General features: G+C 38.7%; 1 protein-coding gene across 1 annotated transcript in view; it reads right to left on the bottom strand.

The window, feature by feature from the left end:
* The window catches only part of GUCY2C (guanylate cyclase 2C), an 82,861-nt gene that overhangs the window by 8,243 nt on the left and 52,961 nt on the right, over positions 1-21,657 (bottom strand). Inside the window, 6 exon segments of the mRNA XM_033222792.1 lie at positions 354-528; positions 1,308-1,500; positions 4,782-4,940; positions 7,694-7,785; positions 17,804-17,892; positions 19,030-19,167. Of these exon segments, the coding sequence (XP_033078683.1) occupies positions 354-528; positions 1,308-1,500; positions 4,782-4,940; positions 7,694-7,785; positions 17,804-17,892; positions 19,030-19,167 (846 nt within the window).

The following is a 21,657-nucleotide window of genomic DNA, read 5'->3' as shown; positions in this document are numbered from 1 at the left end:
TATAATATTTTAGTGGGAAAATATATTGAAATTGGGAGTGGGGAGAAAGGGAATGCGGAGGAGACAAATGAAATCATAGGTATAGCGATTTAAATAGGAGTCCAAAGCTTCTTGTTTTTGTACATGTTATCGTTTCAGCAGTCAGTGGTGCCCTCAAAGGTCTTGTTCTTAGAGCTCTCTAGGAACTGGGTCTAAGTATCTCAGGATGCATAGTGGGACCTCACATTTGGCAGAAAGAATTAAGAGTAAACATGTGAAGTCGATCACACTTGAAGACCTTTGATCCTTTCTGATTTAATTGGTGCCCAGCAGTACATATGGTTCCCAATTTGCTAAGATGCTCAACTCCATACCAGAGTGAACGCCAATGCGAATCCAGATTGGGAGGCCAGGAAGATGCTCCAGCTCAAAGGTCCCCATGAAGCTGAGGATTTCCAAGGCCATCTTGGCAATGTCTATTGCATGTCGATTGCCATTTCTCTTAGGCAAACCACTAGCCACCATGTAGGCATCGCCAATGGTTTCCACCTGTGGAAACAGTTTCTCATGAGTGGCTCTGCCCCTTTGAAAAGCATAGACATTAAACAGAAGTACTTAATCACATATTAAACACAAAAAGTGATTTGGAAACACAGTGTGAGCATAGCCCTTTACACTTTTTCTGGGGCCAGTTCAATCAGTTCTATGCTGATTTCTTCAGAGTTTTTATAGTCTAGTTAATGGGTAATAAAATAGCTATAAAGGAATTTAGCCATTTAAAAATCATAAGTATATAAATTGTCCAGATGTGGTGACAGTTCTAGAAATGTTCAAATAAATAATCTGAATGGTTTTATGTAATTTGAGGAACACCCTTAGTTACCTGAAAAGTAATCCTTTAGCAAATGTCAACGTACTATTTGACAGAATATTACATTTTGTAATGTGTAATTGTACACATTCTTGTAGTACGATTTTCTATTTGTTATAACCCAAGTGTCTTCTCTGCTTCATTTGCAGTCAGCCTAAACACCGCCCATTTTCTTGGAGGTGATTTAAGAGTATGCCATTTTGTCTAAATTTAGTACTTTAAATTCATTCCTGCTGAACTTCCTGTTGTACCTTTTGTGCTGTTTCTTAAATGGTAATTTTGACTTCTCACTCCTCTAACTCTTCTACTGCTCTTTACCTTTAGCTCAGATTCAACCACCAATTCACTAAATGTGAAACTAGAGAGGACAAGAGTAGTAACAGAAACAACCAATTCAGGCTCTGATGACCTCGGGTTGTACAATTAATGGTTTCAGCCTGTTAGGTGATGCGGTTACCTTGTAGACATCATGATGATCAACGATGTGGTCAAAACTCTTATAGATGTCATTAAGCATGTCCACCACTTCCATGGGGGTGCTGTATTTGCAGATAGTAGTGAAACCTACAATGTCACTGAAGTAGATTGTAACTTCCTCATATAGTTCCGGCTCTACAAAGCCTTTCTCCTTCAGAGACTTGACCACTAGCCTAGATGAACAAAGGAAACAAAATGCCTTCAACTTCAGCAATTTTTTTCTTGTTTCACATAAATCTTTCAGATAGTAGTGATTGTCTACTAGAAATCCTAGAATTTGAGACTTCCAGTCAATTGAGTGAATAGGAAACAGAAGTTGTTTACATCATATACATGAACATATTACACACATACACATATAATAAATGTTGTGAACACAGATGAATATAAGGAGGTTCAACATTAACTTAGTGTTTGATTATTAGCCCTAATACACATGAACAGAGAACTTCAATAGCCTCAAAACTCTCATATATACACACTTGTCCACTTTTTGCTTCTCTATTGATAATCAACTTCTTACAGATATGGCTCTATATGCAGAGGCTGAGGAGAGTGTGGTATTACTTAAATCACCACAGCTATCAGATTTGAATTTCCCAACAAAATTGATGTTTTACTTTCCTGGAATATGTAACACGGCATTGCTTAATATTACTGTGAAATAATTATGAAATTAATATGAAATATTACTATGAAATAATATTACTATGAAAAATTACTATGCATTTAAAGAACCAGAGTTTATTTGATACATTTTGAACCAGATTTGGGTCATTTAAAAAGCAAAATTAATCATGTAAATAAATTACGCTAAAATTGTAGAAGTCAAATGAAAGCAACTTTTAGAATATCTTCGCTGAATGAGGAGCAACATATCAGATTCAAGATTGAGGGAAGAGAACCAGAAGAAGGGACTCCATACTTGGTGTGCCAAGTTACCTCTTCATTGAGAAAAGGGAGTGGAGGCTGACATGAAGTGGGATGTTCCCTGTCTGTCCTTGGCATCACTTTGTAGTGGCCCTGAGTATGGAACCACTAGAATCAGAAACTGGAAGCTGGGAGGTTCCACAGAAGTCATTGAAAAGAAATCTTTTATTTTTACAGTTGAGAAAGCTGAGTTCTAAAAAAGTATGATTGATTTCCATAAGGTCCCACAGCCCATTAGAGACAGAGCCAGGATTAGAACTCAGGAACGCTTCGGTCCCACCCACCAGTCTTTTTTTGCACTATACTCCCTGCATAACCCAGGCCTTGGATATTCAGGGAGATAGGGAAGATTTGGAGGTATGCTGACTGCAGCAAAGGAGGTGGGCTGTCCCAGAAAGAAAACAACCAATCAACCACAAAGATTTCTAACACTCATTTGGAGAACCTCCACAGCATCTGGAGAAAGCTTTTTAATTGGTGCAATGACAAAACTTGGAACCTTTGAAAAACATTCCTTTGCTGTGGCTTGGATTCCTAGGGACACATCTGGAGTGGTTGTTCTTGACATGCCCTGTATAAAGTGCATAGTATTTTGGAGGCTACATAGACGCAATGACAAAATTGGATATTCTGCCATATTTGCAATTCATTGTACTGCTTATATCTGAAAAGTCATATGAGTTTGGTGATATGGTTTGGCTCCATGTCCCCACCCAAATCTCATGTTGAATTGCAATCCCCAATGTTAAGGGAGGACCCGGCGGGAGGTGATGGGATCATGTGTGCAGATTTCCCCATTGCCGTTCTTATGTTAGTGAGTTCTCATGAGATCTAGTTGTTTGAACGTGTGTGGCACCTCGCCCTTTGCTCACTCTCTCTCGCTGCCATGTGAAGAATTGCTTCCCTTTCACTCTTCCACCATGATTGTAAATTTCCTGAGGCCTCCGCAGCCACGCTTCTTGTACACCCTGTGGAACTGAGTCAATTAAACCTGCTTTCTTCATAAATTACCCAGTCTCAGGTAGCTCTTTATCGCAGGGTGAGAACAGACTATTACACTTGGAAAATAGTGTGTTGTCCAGAGAGAGAAACTCATGTTGTAAATAAATGAAGGAAAGGCTGGGACTTAACATGATGAGCTTTGATAACAGGTTGTTGCTGACATAGATAAAATTAGTATACAGAGGAGATCTCTTAGAAAGTCTTCCCGTAAGAAAAAACTTCTGGCCAGGCATGGTGGCTCACGCCTGTAATCCCAGCACTTTTGGAGGCAGAGGCGTGTGGATTACCTGAAGTCAGGAGTTTGAGACAAGTCTGGCCAACATGGTGAAACCCTTTCTCTACTAAAAATGCAAAAATTAGCTGGCTGTGGTGGCAGGCACCTGTAATCCCAGCTACTTAGGAGGCTGAGGCAGGAGAATCATTTGAACCCAGGAGGCAGAGGTTGCAGTGAGCTGAGGTCATGCCATTGCACTCCAGCCTGAGCAACAAGAGCAAAACTCCACCTCAAAAAAAAAAAAAAAATTAAATTAAATTAAAATAAAAATAATTTAAAAAGAAGAAACTTCTATTTTAATGTATTTACCCCAAGGGGTACTGTTCAAATAAATGTTTAGGTGATATCTGGTTCCTACATGCAGTCTTAAGTTTATATGCCCTCTGCTACACATATTTCTTTTTGATTCTTCTAGTTATTGCTCATGCATGTTTTAGTTTTATCTTGCAAATATGATTTTTACATGAATAACCAAAGTGAGTTGTGCTGAAACCATGATGTATTATAGCTCCTGAAGAGGCTTGTGTGATATAATCTTTGGAAATCCAATAAAAACATCTACCAACTAGTGGTCCAAGTGGCATATTGAACTAAGGCTAGGAAAAAAGCTGAAATGGTGAGCCAGCTGATTCAAATCACTTGAGTGACATTACTGGTTAAAACCACCACCAGTGAAACCCTGGGAAGGCAGCCAGATAACCAGGATATTGTTTTTGTCACAACTCAGCATTAAAGACCAGGCAAGGAATTATGCATTATGTACCTAACATTTATGGAGCTCTGATAGAAATTATCATCCTTGAAGCAAATAGGAAGGGTTCCCTACTGTTCCCAGGGACTCTGAGGGCTCATGGGTTCTGTCCTTCTATCACAAGGTTACGAGACACCACTTGCTAAGTGTCTTCCAACTCCTTTCCCCCAAGCTGTGATCCGCCTCCTAGTTTTCTTGCAGGTGATTTGACTTTCAGAGGTTTGAGATTTTGAGGTCAGAGTTGCTAAAGGAGATCAGGGACTCCAGCTTGGGCCTCTTGCGTAGAGTCCCATCTCTGCCATTCACGGGTGACCTTCAGGACATTACTTAGTGGAATACAAACTGAAACAAGGCTTAGCAAAATACATGCATTTTAAAACCAATAAGCTACTGAAGAATATATAAAAGAAAACAAATCCTATATAGACACAATGAAAAGCAATGCTAGAAGGATATGCTGAATATTTCAGCCCCCACATCAGCAAGACTTGCCTTACCTTGGAAGCAACATAAAGTTAAGTCTGTCGGCCCTGTCCCTCTCTGCCTTGTACAGCTGTGTCCTTTCCTCTACCAGATGTTCCAGGTTTCGAGAATATAGCTGTAGACGTCGGATCAAGGTATCCATATAGCTTTCATTTTTTTGGTCATGAAAAAGTCTGTAGGTAGTGATAGATAAAGAGCCCTTATATATTATTAAGAAAACATGAACATCCAATAAAACAATGGACAAATATGATGAACAGATAATTAAGCAAAGAAAAATAAAAGCCAATAAGCACAACAAAAAAAAACTCAACCTCATCCAGGCACCGTGGCTCACACCTGTAATCCCAGAACTTTGGGAGTCCGAGGTGAGAGGATCACTTGAGGTCAGGAGTTTGAAACCAGCCTGACCAACATGGTGAAACCCTGTCTCTACTACAAATACAAAAATAAGCCGGGCATGGTGGCACTACTCCAGAGGCTGAGGCAGAAGAATTGCTTGAAGCTGGGAGGTGGAGGTTGCAGTGAGTCGAGATCATGCCACTGCACTCCAGCCTGGGTGACAGAGTGAGACTCTGTCTCAGACAAACAAACAAAAAAACCAACTTAACCTCAGGACAAAAATAAGATTAAAAAAGGGAAAACAAATGTTAAAATGATGGTAATCAGTGTAGGAGAAGGAGGAAATACATACAGTACAAAACCTTCCTGAAGAACAATTTGGTAAAAGTCTGTCACAAGCTTTAACAATGCATATACCAATCAGCTTATAACTCTATTTCTGAGAATTATCCTAAGGAAACAATCATGAATGTGTTTAGAGTTAACAACAAAAAAAAGTCACAGTATTCTTTACAAGAGCAAACATTTGAAAATAATCTAAATGTATAACAAAAATGTAGTTAAAATATGATAGGACAATGGAACATTAACATTCTGATTCGTATCATAAAATACAAATTAGTATTGTTGAATACACAGAAAGAGACTCCCTCTGTATTATTAAGTTAAAAAGTCAGTTTATAAAATAGCAAAAATTATAATCTCAATTTTATTTTTTGAAGACTGGTGGTCACCTATTGGGAAACAGGTGGTGTTTTACTTTCTTGCTTGCTTATTTATATTTTCTAAAATATAAAAGAAACAATTTGCAATAAAGGAAAATCTTTTGAAAGCTGGTCTAGAAGTGATAAATGAAAGTGTAGGAGAAGGACTAAGAAAAGCCAAGTCAAGCCTTATATTATCTCCTCAGTACAGAGAGCCAGGGTCCTGACACCAGAGGCCTAACTCTCGATTATTTTGTCAGATCAAGGAGACTTAGATGAGACGCCAGCTTTGTGTGACAGTGGGTGGTATGACAAACCTTGGTGCAGAGGTCAGGGAGGAGACACACTGAGTTCTCCTAGCATTGTGAGGATCAGAGATAACGTTTATAACATCTAAGGCACAATTGAAGGTGCTAAATAAATCACAGTCATTTTACTATTGCAACAATAACAATCACTTCTGATCTCAGGAGAAGATGGCCTGCATCATCATCCTCTGGGATGGGGAGAGATGTTTGTTAAAAATCCAGTACAGTTTTGTGCGCTACACGAGACCTATGTGACTGAAAATTGCTAGGCTTGGAATGAAGAAACAGAATCTTTTAACAAGTTCCCCAGGGAATTTTTACTTGCAACTGCCAGTACAGAGTCTAGTTGGGTAGAATGGATGTGGGAGCAGGTGTAAGAGATGAAGTTGGGTAATCTTACTCTAGGATGAATTGATTCGATTAAAACAGTTTCTCACCTTTGAATGCATATTTTAATCACTTGGGAGCTATTAAAAATCCTGACACCAGTGTGTACCCCAGACCAATTACATCAGCCTCTCTAGGGTAAAACCCCAGTATCAGTATTTTTAAAGTTCCTCAGGTGATTCTAAGCTGTAGCCAAGTTTGAGAACCACCACACACATTAAAGGCTGAGTATTAAGGACCCAGTGTCTTCAAGAGCATACATTTTATCAGTCACACATAAAGTCTCATCTGGACAGGACAACGAAGGAGAAAAAAAAAGGGGGGGCTAGAATTAATTATTATTTCCTGCTCCATTCCCACAACTGACAGCTTAGTTCTACTAATTAATGACCACATGTTCATTAACTTCACTCCATCTCATCTCCTCCAGCTCTAGACTTTTATTCTCATTATGTATCTGAATCTTTTGACCTAATGAGAACTACAGAAAGACCTGGAAAAAATCATAAAAATCATCTTGTTCAATCCAAATTTTCTAACAAGAAAAGTGATACCCAGTGAAGGTAAGTGTTTTGTCCAGGGCCCCACAGCAAACTCTTATCAGATTTTAGTCTAGAAATTGGATTTCCTAACTCTTAATTCAGTGTTATTTTTCTCATTCTGCAGTGTATTAACTGAAAACATGGGTTATCTATAAATTAATCTCACCAGATAATTATGTACTTTTCTCCTCCACCTTGAATTATGCTCTGATTCATGACGTGTTTTAAGCACCTAGGGCCAAAGCTGGAGATTTTAAGATTTTAAGATCCTAAGAACATGCCGACGTTAAGAATTGTTTAGGAGCTTTACAGATTCTCAGGACTCATGCTACACTTCTAAATCCTAATTACCCACAGAAGGACCCAGAAGCTCTATTTTTAACAGACAAATTTATAATCAGCTAAAGTTTGTTTTTTAATCAGACAAGTTTTGACCTTGAGTATTTAACTTTTCAAGTAATTATTTCCCTGGGAAAATGGTCTGATAGTCTCCATATCATTTTAATGTTATGAAACGGTGTTGGTTGCAACCTGGAATTTTTCACTGGAATAGACATTCTCATTCTTAGGTGCCACTGAATGTCAACTACAATTTTTTTAAAATCCTGAAATTAGTGAATAAAACTAAACATTTCAGCAATACCCAAATATCTTGGCAAGTGTAGTCTCAATTTTTTTGAAATCTGGTCTCTTTTCTGGATCTTCTTCCCAACAGCTTTTTACAAGTAGGTACACCTGGAAGAAAAAAAAATGGGCAAATTAGCTCAGTGGATAGTAAACTAAATCAAGAGAGAATTCTTATTCTCACTGATGGGAGTGATTACGGCAAGGAATAGTTTAAAAATATCTTCAAGTCTGTCAATGCGGACAAGAGATCCCCAGCTCTCTGGTTTCTGTCTCAGGCATGACCACCTGCATTATCTTATCCAGTTATTCCCTTGGGTGAAATTAATGAAAAATATGATACCAATTTAGATGAGGCCAGGTTGATAGGGGAGACTAAGTGAATTTACAAGAGCTTGCAAGGTTTACGTTGGAGAGAGAAAAACGTAGTGAAAGTGTGGCAGGCCTCCGTAACAACTGTTTCAGTACTGACTGCACAGTGAACTTAAATATTAAAAGCCAGTGCCCTTATACAAAGGCTGGAATGTAACAAAAGTCCACCAAGAGTTTTGCGTAGGCCTTTCCTGGGCCTTAAAGCATGACAAAATAACAAAGGAATTCTTAACAGGACCCGTTTAGGATTAAATAAGTTTTATTGGGGGTCTGAAGAAACTCCCCAGACCTCCACAGAGAAGTTTACTGGGGGTCTGAAGGAACTCCCTAAACCTCTGTGATTTAGCAGGAGACAAGATAAGGGTAATCATCCCAGCACCTGGACTGATTTAGATTAAGTAAACTTACTGAGGCTCTAGAAGAAGGTCTTCAGGACTTAGACCTTAGTTATAGATTAAAAGAAGTTAATCACGCATGTCTTTAAATGAATGCATACTTACATGTAGACATAGAGAAGGTATATAGAAGCTCTGAAAAAAACTAATTTTCAGTTGGTCTGGTGATAATTTCCAGGCCTTCTCCCTGTAACTGGTTACAGAAATAAAAACTCTCTTCCTCCTCAGTTCATCTACATCTTGTTATTGGGCCATGAGAAATATCAGCCCAACCCTCAGTTTGGTGGGGGAACCAAGGCTCAGTGAGTATGAGGCAAATGGCTTCAAATGAGAATAAAAGCCCTACTGCCCATGGTTCTAACTTATAGCAAACAATAGTATCACCTGGGGAACATTTGCACAATTTCTTATGCCTAAGCCCCACCCTAAGTCATTCTGATTTAATATATTTTGAAGTGGTCTTACTAGGGTTTCCAGATTTCGCAAGTAAAAGTGAAGGGCATCAAGTTAAATTTGGATTTCAGACAAATGATGAATAATTCATTAGTATAAGTATGTCCCAAATATTGTATGGGCAAAGGGCAGTCGTAGATTTTTAAGCTCTTCAGGTGATTATAATGCACAGCTGCAGTAGAGAAGTGACATGGAGAAAAGGAGGTATGGAGGAAGAGGTAGGGAGACAGGAGGAAGCCTGTGGAAACCTCATCTTATCTGCTACCACCAGTTTGCAGCTTTTTTTGTTTGTATCACAATGTGTGGTGAAAACCATTTGTTTTAAATAAAGTTTGTTTTTCAGTCTGTCTAAAGATCATAAGTGACACTAGATGCAATCCCTGTCCCTGTACTTTGCCTGAACAATTCCCTGGGAAGGAACTAGAGTCGCGGCATAGCCTGTGGTTGCCAATATTCACCACTAGATGATGCTCCTGCCTTGGTAAGTCATCTGCTGACTACCTTAGAGCAGAATAGGCAGACACAACAAACAACTGGGCCGATCCAGTGCCACAGAGTGAAATACTGTCAGCCCTCTCTCTCCATGGATTCTGCATTCGGGATTCAACCAAATGGGGATGGAAAATATTTGGAAAAAACAGGATGGTTGTGTCTGTATTGAACATGTACTGACCTTTTTTTTCTTGTCATTATGCCCTAAACAATACAGTACCACAGATATTTACATAGTATTTACATCATATTAGGTATTATAAGCAATCTAGAGATAATTTAAAGTACATAGGATAATTTATGTAGGTTATGTGCACATAATATGCCCTTTTATATCAGATCCTTAAGCCGCTGTGGATTTTGGTATCCACAGGGGTTCCTGGGACCAATTCCCTATGGACAGAGGGGCTACTCTACCGGGTGTTTCTGGGGGCATTGCTGAGTGATCTAGTTTCGACTCTGTATTCTATTGGCATCAGTTACTTGACATGAAATTTTATTCCTCATTTTTAATTCCAGAACTGTCCAACTACACAAATGAATTAAAGACGATGCTGTTTTCGTGAATAAGGTTTTAAATAGTTGGATACGCTCAGATTAGAAAAAAAGGGCTTGAGAAAGGATATACTGATTGTGTGGAGGAATCCCAGAATTCAGAAAAGCAGGAGGAAAGAAAGGAATGAGGAAAGGAATGAGGCTAGGAGCAGCTGTATTTCAGAAAGTTGTATTTCAACATACTATTACTATTGAAAAAGAAAGGGAAGGGGAGAGGTAAAAATGGCCCACTCATGCCCTGCAGAGTCTGGCCATAAAACTCATCTGGCAGTGTCTTTGTAAATGGAAGGAAAATGTTTCTATTTTTATCCCACAAGGAACAAAAGATGTTTTTATTTAAAAATAAATATCTTAAAATACTTTACTCGCTATCTTCTTGGATTATTAAGGCTCAGGTAAAATGCTAAAAAGAAAAATAATTAGAAAATTTTCACAGGGCTTTAAGGCCTTTTTGAGGGACTATTTAACAAGCAAATGTAAAGAGCTTTTGCTCCATTTCCTTCAAAGGAAGGATAAAATGAGTGAAAGTACATTTCTTTATTCTTTCTAGATGTTGGCATATTTCCTTTTAAATCATTAGATGGTCTTTAAAAGTCTAGTAAGTATTCCACATGGACACCTTGTTCATTGAGCTTATAAAAATTAAGAATGATCTCCGCCTACTGAAGCCAGTGCCTGTACACACCACGGGGTGGGGACTGAAGACAGGTCTGAGGACAGGTTCACCTGGCTCACTTGCACCCTCCCAGTGCTTCAGCATACCATGTAGGGGCCCTAGAGATCTCCTAGCCCAGTCCACCACTGTTGGCACCAGAGTACCCCTTCTGGGGGCCACATAACCTGCTGCTACCACCACAGCTGGTACCCACCAGCATATACCACTTGTGGACCTGCAGACTGGCCTGTCCAGCCTGTCACAGCCACTACCAACACCAGTGCAGACTGCTTGGGAACCAGAAGCTTATCCTATCATGGCTACTTCCATTACTCACGCCATGCCTGCTGCCCAGGAACCCAGGAATCCACCCACCAGCCTAGGCCACTGCTGCTACTGCTGGCACCTGAGGAAGTTACTTGGAGGCCAAATAATTGATCTGCCTAGACCCACTAACATTGGTACCAGCATAAGCTGTCCTGGGGCCCAAGGACAGCTTATGCTGGCACCAGTGCCTCCAAGGGGCCCTGAGGACCAGTCCACCTGGCATTCCAGTCTTCAACAAAATGTCACCACTGCCTCCACTAACAATGACATCCTAACCCACTAGGGAAATAACAGACCCACTGACACTGCTCACAGACGAGTAAATTATGTGGAGACTACACTACTGCATGCACCCAGAATCAAAGCCAAAGTGCCTCACCCGACCAGTACTATAGATACATCTTCAGGAAAAGAGTCCTCCCCTATGAAAGCAAATGTTAAAATTTGGAAGAAGTAATTTTTACACCAGATGCACAGATATCAACATAAAGACACAAGAAGTATGAAAAAGCAAGGAAACATGACATCTCCAAAGAAACACAGTAGTTCTGCAGTAACAATTTCCAATGAAAAGGAAATGAATAAAATTCTGAAAAAATAATTAAAAATAATATTAAAGGAGCTCAGTGAGATACAGGAGAATAAAGAAAAATAATACAAAGAAAAAGAAAAACCTCAGGATATGAATGAGACATTTACCAAAGAAATAGATACCATAAAAAAGAATAAAACAAACTCTGGAACTGAAGAATTCATTCAATAAAATACAAAATACATTAGAAAGCTTCAACAATATGCTAGATCAAGCAGAAGAATTTCAGAACTTGAAGACAGGTCTTTTGAAATAATCCGGTAAGACAAAAATAACGACAAAAGAACAAAAAAGAATGAGCAAAGCCTACATGATGTATGAGACACCATAAAGTGGCTAAATATTTAAATTTTTTTGTGTTCCAAAAGGTGAAGAGAAAATAAAAGGAATACAAAACCCATTTAACAAAATAATAGCAAGAGATTTAGCCATTCAGATACAGGAAACTCAGAGATCCCCAAATAGATATAATTTAAAAAGTTCTTCTCCATGGCACATTATAGTCAAATTGTCAAAAGTTAAAGAGAAAATTATAAAAACAGCAAGAAAAAAAGCATCTGGTTTCTTATAAGGAAACCCCCATCAGATTAACAGTGAATTTTTCAGCAGGAACCTTACAGGCCAGGAGAAGAGGGATGATGTAGTCAAAGTGTTGAAAGAAAAACCAAATTCCAGTCAAGGATACTATATCCAGCAAACTTATCCTTCATAAATGAAGAAGAAATAAAGGCTGTCCCAGACAAGTGAAAGCTAGGGAAATTTATCACCACTAGACCTTCCTTACAAGAAATACTTCCGGGCGTCCTACGCCTGGAAGTGAAAGGATGACATCTACCACCATGAAAACACATGGAAGTATGAAACCCACTAGTAAAACAGTCACACAAAGAGGGAAGAGAAGGGCTCAAATGTTACCACTACAGAAAACCAGAAACTATAATGATAAACAAGCGAAAGAAGGGAACAAAGGATGTATAAAACAACCAGAAATCAATTAATCAAATGAAAGGAATAAGTCCTTACATAATAATAACCTTGAATATAAATGGATCAAAATTTTCACTTAAAAGATATAGACTGATTGAATGGATTTTTAAAAATGACCCAACTATAGGCTGCCTACAAGCAATTCATCTTGTCTGTAAAGAAACATGTAGACTGAAAGTAAAGGGATGGAAAGATATTCCCTGAAAATGGAAACCAAAAGTAAGCAAGAGTAGCTATACTTATATTAGATAAAACAGATTTTAAGTAAAAAACTGTAAAAAGAGATAAAGGTCATTATATAATGATAAAGGACTCAATTCAGCAAGACGATATAGCAATTCTAAACATATGCACACCCAACATTGAAGCATACAGACATTTAAAGCAAATATCATTAGATCTAAAGGAAGAAGTAGATTCCAATCTAATAATAATTGGGGACTTCAACACTCCACTCTCAGCATTAAACAGACCATAAAGACAGAAAATTAACAAAGAAACATTGGATTTAAACTGCACATTAGAACAAGTGAACCTAACATTTACAGAACATTTCATTCAATAGCTAAAGAATAAACATTCCTGTGATCAGCACATGGAACATTCTCCAGGATAGACCATATGTTATGATATAAAACAAGTCTCAACATATTTATAAAGAACCAGAGTTATATCAAATATGTTCTCAGGCCACAATGGAATAAAAGTAGAACTCAATACCAAGAGGAACTTTGGAAACTACACAAATACATAAAAATTAAACAACATGCTTCTGAATGACCACTGAGTCAAAAAAGGAATTAGGAGAAGTTTAAAAAAATTAAATGAAAATTTAAACACAGCATACCACAACCTATGGGATACAGCAAAAGTACTGCTAAGAGAGAAGTTTATAGCAATAAATGCCTGCATCAAAAAAATAGAAAAATTTCAAATCTAACAAGGCACCTAAAGGAATTAGAAAAGCAAGAACAAACCAAACCCAAAGTTAGTAGAGGGAAAGAACTAATAAAGGTCAGAGTAGAACCAGAGAAAATAGAGGCTGAAAAAATACACAAAGGATCATTGAAACCAAAAGTTGTTTTTACGAAAAGATAAAGTCAATAAACCATTAGCTGGACTAACCAAGAAAAAAATGAGAGAAGATCCAAATACACAAGATCAGAAATTAGAAAAAGACACAAAAACTAATTGCACAAAAATGTGAAAGATTATCAGAGACTATTATGAACAACTATATACCAGCAAACTGAAAAATATAGAGGAAGTGGAGAAATTCCTGGATAAATGCAATCTACATAGACTGAACTAGAAAAAAATAGAATATCATAGAATACATGAACAGACCAACAATGAGTAATGAGACTGAATCTCTAATAAAAAGCCTCTCAACAAAGAAAAGTCCAGAACTGGATGACTTTACTGCTGAATTATGCCAAACTTCCAAAGAAGAACTAACACTAATTCTCTTCAAACTATTCAAAAAAATTGAAGAATAGGGAATTCTCCCTCATTCTACAAGGCCAGCATTACCCTCATACCAAAACCAGACAAGGATACAACAAAAAAGGAAAACTAAGGGTCAATATCCCTGATGAACATAGATGCAAAAATCCTCAAAAAAAAAAAAAAATACTAGCAAACTGAATCTAACAGCACATCAAAAAGATAAATAATATGCCATGATCAAGTGGGATTTATCCCTAGGAAGCAAGGATGATTTAACATATGCAAATCAATAAACATGATACATTACATCAGCAGAATGAAGAACAAAAGCCATATGATCTTCTCGATTGATGCAGGAAAAGCATTGATAATATTCAAGATCCCTTCATAATAAAACCTCTCAAAAAACTAGACATAGAAGGAACATATCTCAACATAATAAAGGCCAGCCATATATTACACACCCACAAAATAATAAAAAGCCATATATTACAAGCCTGTAAGTATCACACAGAATGAGGAAAAGCTGAAAGCTTTCCCTCTAAGAACTGGAACTAGACAAGGATGCCCAATTTCACCTCTCCTATTCAACATAGTACTGAAAGTACTAGCTAGAGCAATTAGGCAAGAAAAAGAAAAGGCATCCAAATCGGAAAACAGGAGTCAAATTGTCCCTCTTTGCAGATGACATGATCTTACATCTAGAAAACCTAAAGACTTCACCAAAAAGCTCTTAGATATGATAAATTCAGTACAGTTGAAGGATATAAAATTAACATACAGGCCGGGTGTGGTGGTTCATGCTTGTAATCTTAGCACTTTGGGAGGCCAAGGAGGGCAGATTGCCTGAGCTCAGGAGTTCAAGACAAGCTTGGACAACATGGTGAAACCCCGTCTCTACTAAACATATGAAAAAAAAAATTAGCTGGGCTTGGTGGCAGGTGCCTGTAATCCCTGCTACTTGGGAGGCTGAGGCAGTAGAATTGCTTGAACCTGGGAGGCAGAGGTTGCAGTGAGCTGAGATCACTCCACTGCACTCCAGCCTAGGCAACAGAGTGAGACTGTCTCAAAAAAAAAAAAATTAACATACAAAAATCAGTAGTGTTTTTATATACCACCAATAATAAACTCAGCAGGAAAGAAATCAAGAAGACAATCCCATTTACAATAGCTACAAAAAAACAAAAAAACAAAAAAAACCCCACCTAGGAATAAATTTAACAAAGAAGGTAAAAGACCTCTGCAAGGAAAACAACAAACACTGATGAAACTGAAGAGGACAAAAATAAATGGAAAGATATCCCATGCTCATGGGTTGGAAGAGTTAATATCACTAAAATGATTATACTGCCCAAAGCAACCTATAGTTTCAATGTAATCCTATCAAAATGCCACAGTCATTTTCTCACAGAAATTGGAAAAACAATCCTAAAATCCATATGGAACCAAACAAGAACACAAATAGCCAAAGCAATCTCAAGCAAAAAGAACAAAGCTGGAGACATAACATTACCTGATTTCAAAATGTTCTATAAAGTTACAGTTACCAAAACAACCTATTACTGGCAAAGGAACAGACACATAAACAAATGGAACAGAATAGAGAACCCAGAAATAAATCCACACATTTACAGCCAACTGATTTTCAACAACGGCTCCAAGAACATACAACGGGGAAAGGACACCTCATCTCTTCCCATATACAAAAATCAACTCAAGATAGATTTAAGACTTAAACAGAGGACAGGAAACTATGAAACTATTAGAAGAAAACATAGAGAAAAGACTTTAGGACATTAGTTTAGGCAAAGACTTTATGGCTGAGACCTCAAAAGCACAGGCAGCCAAACCAAAAATAGACAAATGGGACTATATTAGACTAAAAGGCTTCTGCACAGCAAGGGAAACAACAGAGTGAAGAAACAACGTGTTGAATGGGAGAAAGTATTTGCAAACAATCTGACAAGGGTGATATTCCGGAATATACAAGGAACTCAAACAACTCAGCAGTTAAAAAAAATTCCATTAAAAAGTGGGCAAAACTCATGAATAAACATTTCTGTAAAGAAGATTTATAAATGACTAACAGGAATACGAAAAAATGCTCATCATCACGAATCATCAGGGAAATGCAAGTCAAAACCACAACGAGCTACCATCTTACCCCAGTTAGAATGGTTATTACTAAAAAGCCAAATAATAACAGATGCTGGCAAGGACGCAGAGAAAAGGGAACCCTCACACACTGTTGATTTGATGGGAATGTAAATTAGTATAACTACTATGGAAAATAGGATAGCGATTTCTCAAAACACTAAAAATAGAACACCCATATGATCCACCAATCCCCCTGCTGGGTATTTATCCAAAGGAAGAGAAATCAGTGTATCAAAGGGTGCCTGCACACTCACATTTATTGCAACACTCTTCACAATAGCAAAGATACAGAATCAACTTAAGTGTCCATCAATGGATGAATGGAAAAAGAAAATGCGGGCTGTGTACACAATAGAATACTATTTAGCCGTAAAAATAATGAAATCATGTCATTTGCAGCAACACATATGGAACTGGAGGTCACTATGTAAAATGAAAGGCACAGAAAGACAAATATCACATGTTCTCACTCATGCAGGGGCTAAGAAAGTTGATCTCATGGAGATGGAGAGAATAATGATAGCCAGAGACTGGGAAGGGTGTAAGTAGGGGAGGAGATGAATGAAGAGAGGTAGGTTAATGGGTACAAACATATAGTTAGAAGGAATAAGTTATAATGTTTGATAGCAGAGTAGGGTGACTACAGTTAACAACAATGTATTGTGTATTTCAAAACAGCTAGAAGAGAGGACTTGAAATGTTCCCAACACATAGAAATGATAACTACTTAAGGTGATGGATCCCCTAAATACATGACTTGATCATTACACATTCTGTGCATATGACAAAATATCACATGTACCCCACAAATATGTACAAATATTATGTATCAATTTAAAAATAGAGAATGAGGTCAGGCGCAATGGCTCACACCTATTACGTAATCCCAGTGCTTTGGGAGGCCAAGGCAGGTGGGATCGCTTGAGGTCAGGAGTTTGAGACCAGTCTGGCCAACATGGTGAAACCCCATCTCTACTAAAAATACAAAAATTAGCCGGGAATGATGGCAGGTGCCTGTAGTCCCAGCTACTTGGGAGGCTGAGGCAGAAGAATTGCTTGAAGCCGGGAGGCTGGGGTTGCAGTGAGCCAAGATCCTGCCACTGCACTTGAGCTTGGGAGACAGAACAAGACTCTGTCTCAAGAAAAAAAAAAATTAGAGAATGAGATGTGTGCTTTAGAAGCCAGATCATTCCTGAGTTGGAGAGTGGTGGAAGGGCATGGGGAGTGTGGTAGGCTGAGGCTGGCTCCCAAAGACATGCTGCGTCCTAATCCCTGGATCCTATGAATGCTACTTTATTTGGAAAAAAAGCTTTTGCAGATATAATTAAGTTAAAATTATTGAGATGAGGTGATTATTCTATATTTTCTGAGTGGACCCAAGTGCAATCACATGTGTCCTCATAGAAAGGAGATAGAGGGAGATTAGACAGAAGAGAAGCTGTGACCAAGAGGCAGAGATTGAATTGTGTGGCCATAAGATAAGGAATGTTAACAGCCATCAGAAGCTTCTGGAAGAAGTACAGAATGGATTAGCCCCTTAGCTCTTCTGGAGGAAGTGTGGCCTTGCTGAGCACTTGATTTCGGACTTCTAGCCTCCAGAACTGTAAGTGAATAAATTTTTGTTGTTTTAATCCATTACATTTATGGTAATTTTTATAGCAGGCCAAGAAAACGAGTATGGGAAGATATACTCACTTCTAGCTCCTTTTCCTCTGCTGTTTCCAAGAATAAATCTGGGCGGAAGGGTTTCATTCCATTGGAATTTTCCACTCTGAATATCTTCTCTGGTTGGGTGAGAAAATTTTAAATTACAAAGAAGAATACAGCATGAAGAAATGGAAGGAATTTCAACAGAAATCCAGTTGGTTCACTCCCCTGGATGGCTCTTAGCTCAGTGAGAGTGCTGCAGAGCCTAGACCAGCACTCAGTAGACAGGTGTTAATTCGATGAGGCACCCAGTGAAAGGGTCTCATCCCACTTATAACCAGAAGTTTACCTTAAGGATAGGTTACTGGGTGGGGCACAGTGCTTCACACCTGTAATCCCAGCACTTTGGAGGCTGAGGTTGGGGGATCACTTCAGCTCAGGAGCTCAGTCTGGGCAACATGGTGAAACCCTGTCTCTACATAAAATACAAAAGTTAGCCAGGCAGAGCGGCGGGCACCTGTCGTCCCAGCTACTTGGAAGGCTGAGCCAGGAGGATTGCTTGAGCCTGGGAGGCAGAGGTTGCAGTGAGCCAAGATCATGCCACTGTACTTACTCCAGCCTGGGGGCGACAGAGCAAGACACTGTCTGAAAAAAAAAAAAAAAAAGAAAGAAAGAAAGAAAAGAAAAAAAGAAAAAAAAATGCTACTGACCCTGTAAAACTCAGCTCGGGCACCACTGCCTTCAGTAGGCTTCTTCTGTTCATACTTTGACCCCACCCTCTCTACATCCCTTAGTCACCGTACTCCCCACCAAACAGTTAACAGTTAGCACATAATAAATGCTCAGTAAGTGAGAACTGAATGAATGGAAGGAAGCATTTTCCCCTGAGAGGACACGTGGCCAAAAACTAGAGATCTACTCTTAGTGAGAACTAAAATATGTATGTCAACCTGTTAGAGTGATCTAGTTTAGATGTTGAGCAGGTACATTCTCTTATTGGAATCAAAAGGAAAGAAGAAAATTGTAAAGGAAGATTCTTAACAATAACACCGACAATAATAACACCTGGCAGTGTATGTTGTCTTATGCTTTTCAGTGCACTCTAATATTTAATCTTCCTCATACTCTTATAAAATGTGTCATGCCGATGATAAGTCATTAATTTTGCAGATGAAGGAATTGTGATGTGGTTACAAACAGATTAGGGTCTCAGTAAGCCTAGAAAGCAGGTTGGCTGACTCCCAGAGGGGGCACGTGAAGGGGTTTAGGTGTACCATTCCGGTCTCGACAGCTCGAAGTGTAGAAGGTTTCTTTCCGCAGGATGATCTCCTGTGCGATGATCCCATAGCTGTACACATCTCCTTTCTGAGAGACATTGGCTTGGCGGAGGTGCTCTGGAGCTGTCCACAGGTCTGTAAATGCAGACATGGAGATTACAAAGTTGAGGGGGGTGAGTGGCTCATAGGCCTCCAACCTACTTTCGCTCTCTAATTCCCTACACCAACCACTCTAAATATGGGTGATGGCTTATGAGTGGCCTTGAACTGATATGATTCCAAGCTTTTGAAAAATTTTGGCAAATACCGGTGATCAAAGAGAGAACACACACCTTTTAGACTAACTATGAAATGTTAGGATTTGGGTGAGGTCATATGGCATTATGTTATTTAAAACTGCTAGGATCACAGTCTCGAAAACTCTCAAGGTTTACCTGGAATGGGGTCTGATTGTGGTAAATGCTCAGTAAATATATGTTGAATGAATACAGTAGAACATGAGAGGTTGAAAAATTTAGTAGTTTATGGGACATATGGAATGAACCTATGAAATCCTTTAAAATACAAATTTTGGCCCAGCGCGGTGGCTCATGCCTGTAATCCCAGCACTCTGGGAGGCTGAGGCAGGCAGATCACAAGGTCAGGAGATTGAGACCAGCCTGGCCAATATGGTGAAACCCCGTCTCTACTAAAAATACAAAAATTAACCAGGCATGGTGGCGGGCGCCTGTAGTCCCAGCTACTCAGGAGACTGAGGCAGGAGAATGGTGTGAACCCGGGAGGCGGAGATTGCAGTGAGCTGAGATTGCGCCACTGCACTCCAGCCTGGGTGACAGAGCGAGACTCCATCTCAAAAAAAAAAAAAAAAAAAGTATACTAAATATATTTTATTTAAATATTAAAATTTATTATTTAATGTGTATATATACATATTTAAATATAAATTTACCAAAAGAAGATAAAGACAGCACACTAAGACAAAGAGACTATGACTGATATTTTCTAGGCATAACATACTGGCATCCTCCATCTCAGCTAGGGCCCACATGGCGTTTTTGTTGGTTCCTGCAGTATTCTTAAAAAAGTAATGCACGTAATTTACTCACAGTTTACTCCTGTCCCTGCCACTCCCTAGTGTCTACATCTAGTTCACTCACTTCACATGAGTGCAATGCTGTATTTAGCTCCCATAGATACTCAAGCTTTGAATCCTTATTACACACCTTATTTAGGAATAACAGGGGCATGCAATTAATTTTTCTTCAACATGCTTTGCAAATTTTTCAGAATCACCTAACTCCTTATAAACTTTCTCAGACTTGTCTTCACCAGTTTCAATGAAACATGTATAGATTCGTGTTGTTAGGTGCAGTAACATGTTTATGATGATGCGCATTTTCCTTATTTGGTTCTCTGTCCAAATGTACATCCCCTTTTTGAATTTATGTCTTGTGAATTTTTGTGACTTGTGATTCACGCACAGTTGATCGTAAAGGTTAGGGGTTGTAGAAAAGGTAAGTAAATCTACTTATGCTAAAATTTCAGGTAACCGATGCCATAGGTAGGTAGGTATAAGTGAGTGCTGTTCAAGATGATAGGATTTGACTTGTAATTTATCTGATTTTTGTCATGTTGGGTTATCTGATGATGATTTGTACTACTATGTCATGAACCATGCTTGGCACACAGGTCTTCAATAAGAAATTACTGGATTGAGTTCAATATCATATTATACTTGACATGACGTGGATGTAGGGACAGAATTGCAATTTTTCTTTTATTAAGGAAAAACGAAAGGATCGCAAAGTTGAATTAGAAATATAATTTAGTATTTGGATCTAGGTAGTATTTCTTTTTTTTTTAGAGACAGAGTTTCGCTCTTTTTGCCCAGGCTGGAGTGCAGTGGTGCGATCTCGGCTCACCGCAACCTCCGCCTCCAGGGCTCAAGCGATTCTCCTGCCTCAGCCTCCCGAGTAGCTGGGATTACAGGCATGTGCCATCACCCTGGCTAATTTTGTATTTTTAGTAGAGGCGGGGTTTCTCCATGTTGGTCAGGCTGGTCTTGAACTCCCGACCTCAGGTGATCCACCTGCCTCGGCCTCCCAAAGTGCTGGGATTACAGGCATGAGCCACCATGCCCGGTTGATCTAGGTAGTATTTCAAGGCAACGTGAGTGCTAGATATCTGAGTCTGTTTAACTGTGAGTCATAGTAAATGTTCAACATGAAAAGCCCTTTATACTTTACAAATCTGTTTTCTTTATGTTATCTTTTTTGACTCTCACCACAATCCTGAAAGAGGTAAGAATATATTTTACTGGTTAGAGTTTTTTCCTTAATATTTCTTATTGCCACAGATAAATGAATGATGTCTCAAATGGGAAGTCGGTCTTCTGGTTTGTACTCTACCTTCTTGGACAAATCTGAGTCTCAGTGCTGTCCTCCATAAAGAAAAAAGGTTAAATTAGATGATGTCTAAGGTCTTTTCCTGCTCTAACCTTCTGTATTTTTTTCACCTAGTTCAAATCCTACAAGCCATTAAGTTATTCATGATTTCTCAGTGATATCAAGGGACACACGGATGAAGGAAATCCACAGAGGACATTTGTTTAACTCAGGAAATACT

Source organism: Trachypithecus francoisi, unplaced genomic scaffold (assembly GCF_009764315.1).
Source record: "Trachypithecus francoisi isolate TF-2019V2 unplaced genomic scaffold, Tfra_2.0 Lachesis_group11, whole genome shotgun sequence".
Classification (NCBI taxonomy): Eukaryota; Metazoa; Chordata; class Mammalia; order Primates; family Cercopithecidae; genus Trachypithecus; species Trachypithecus francoisi.
The sequence above is the reverse complement of the archived record's forward strand: the minus strand, read 5'-3'. Positions and strand labels throughout refer to the sequence as shown.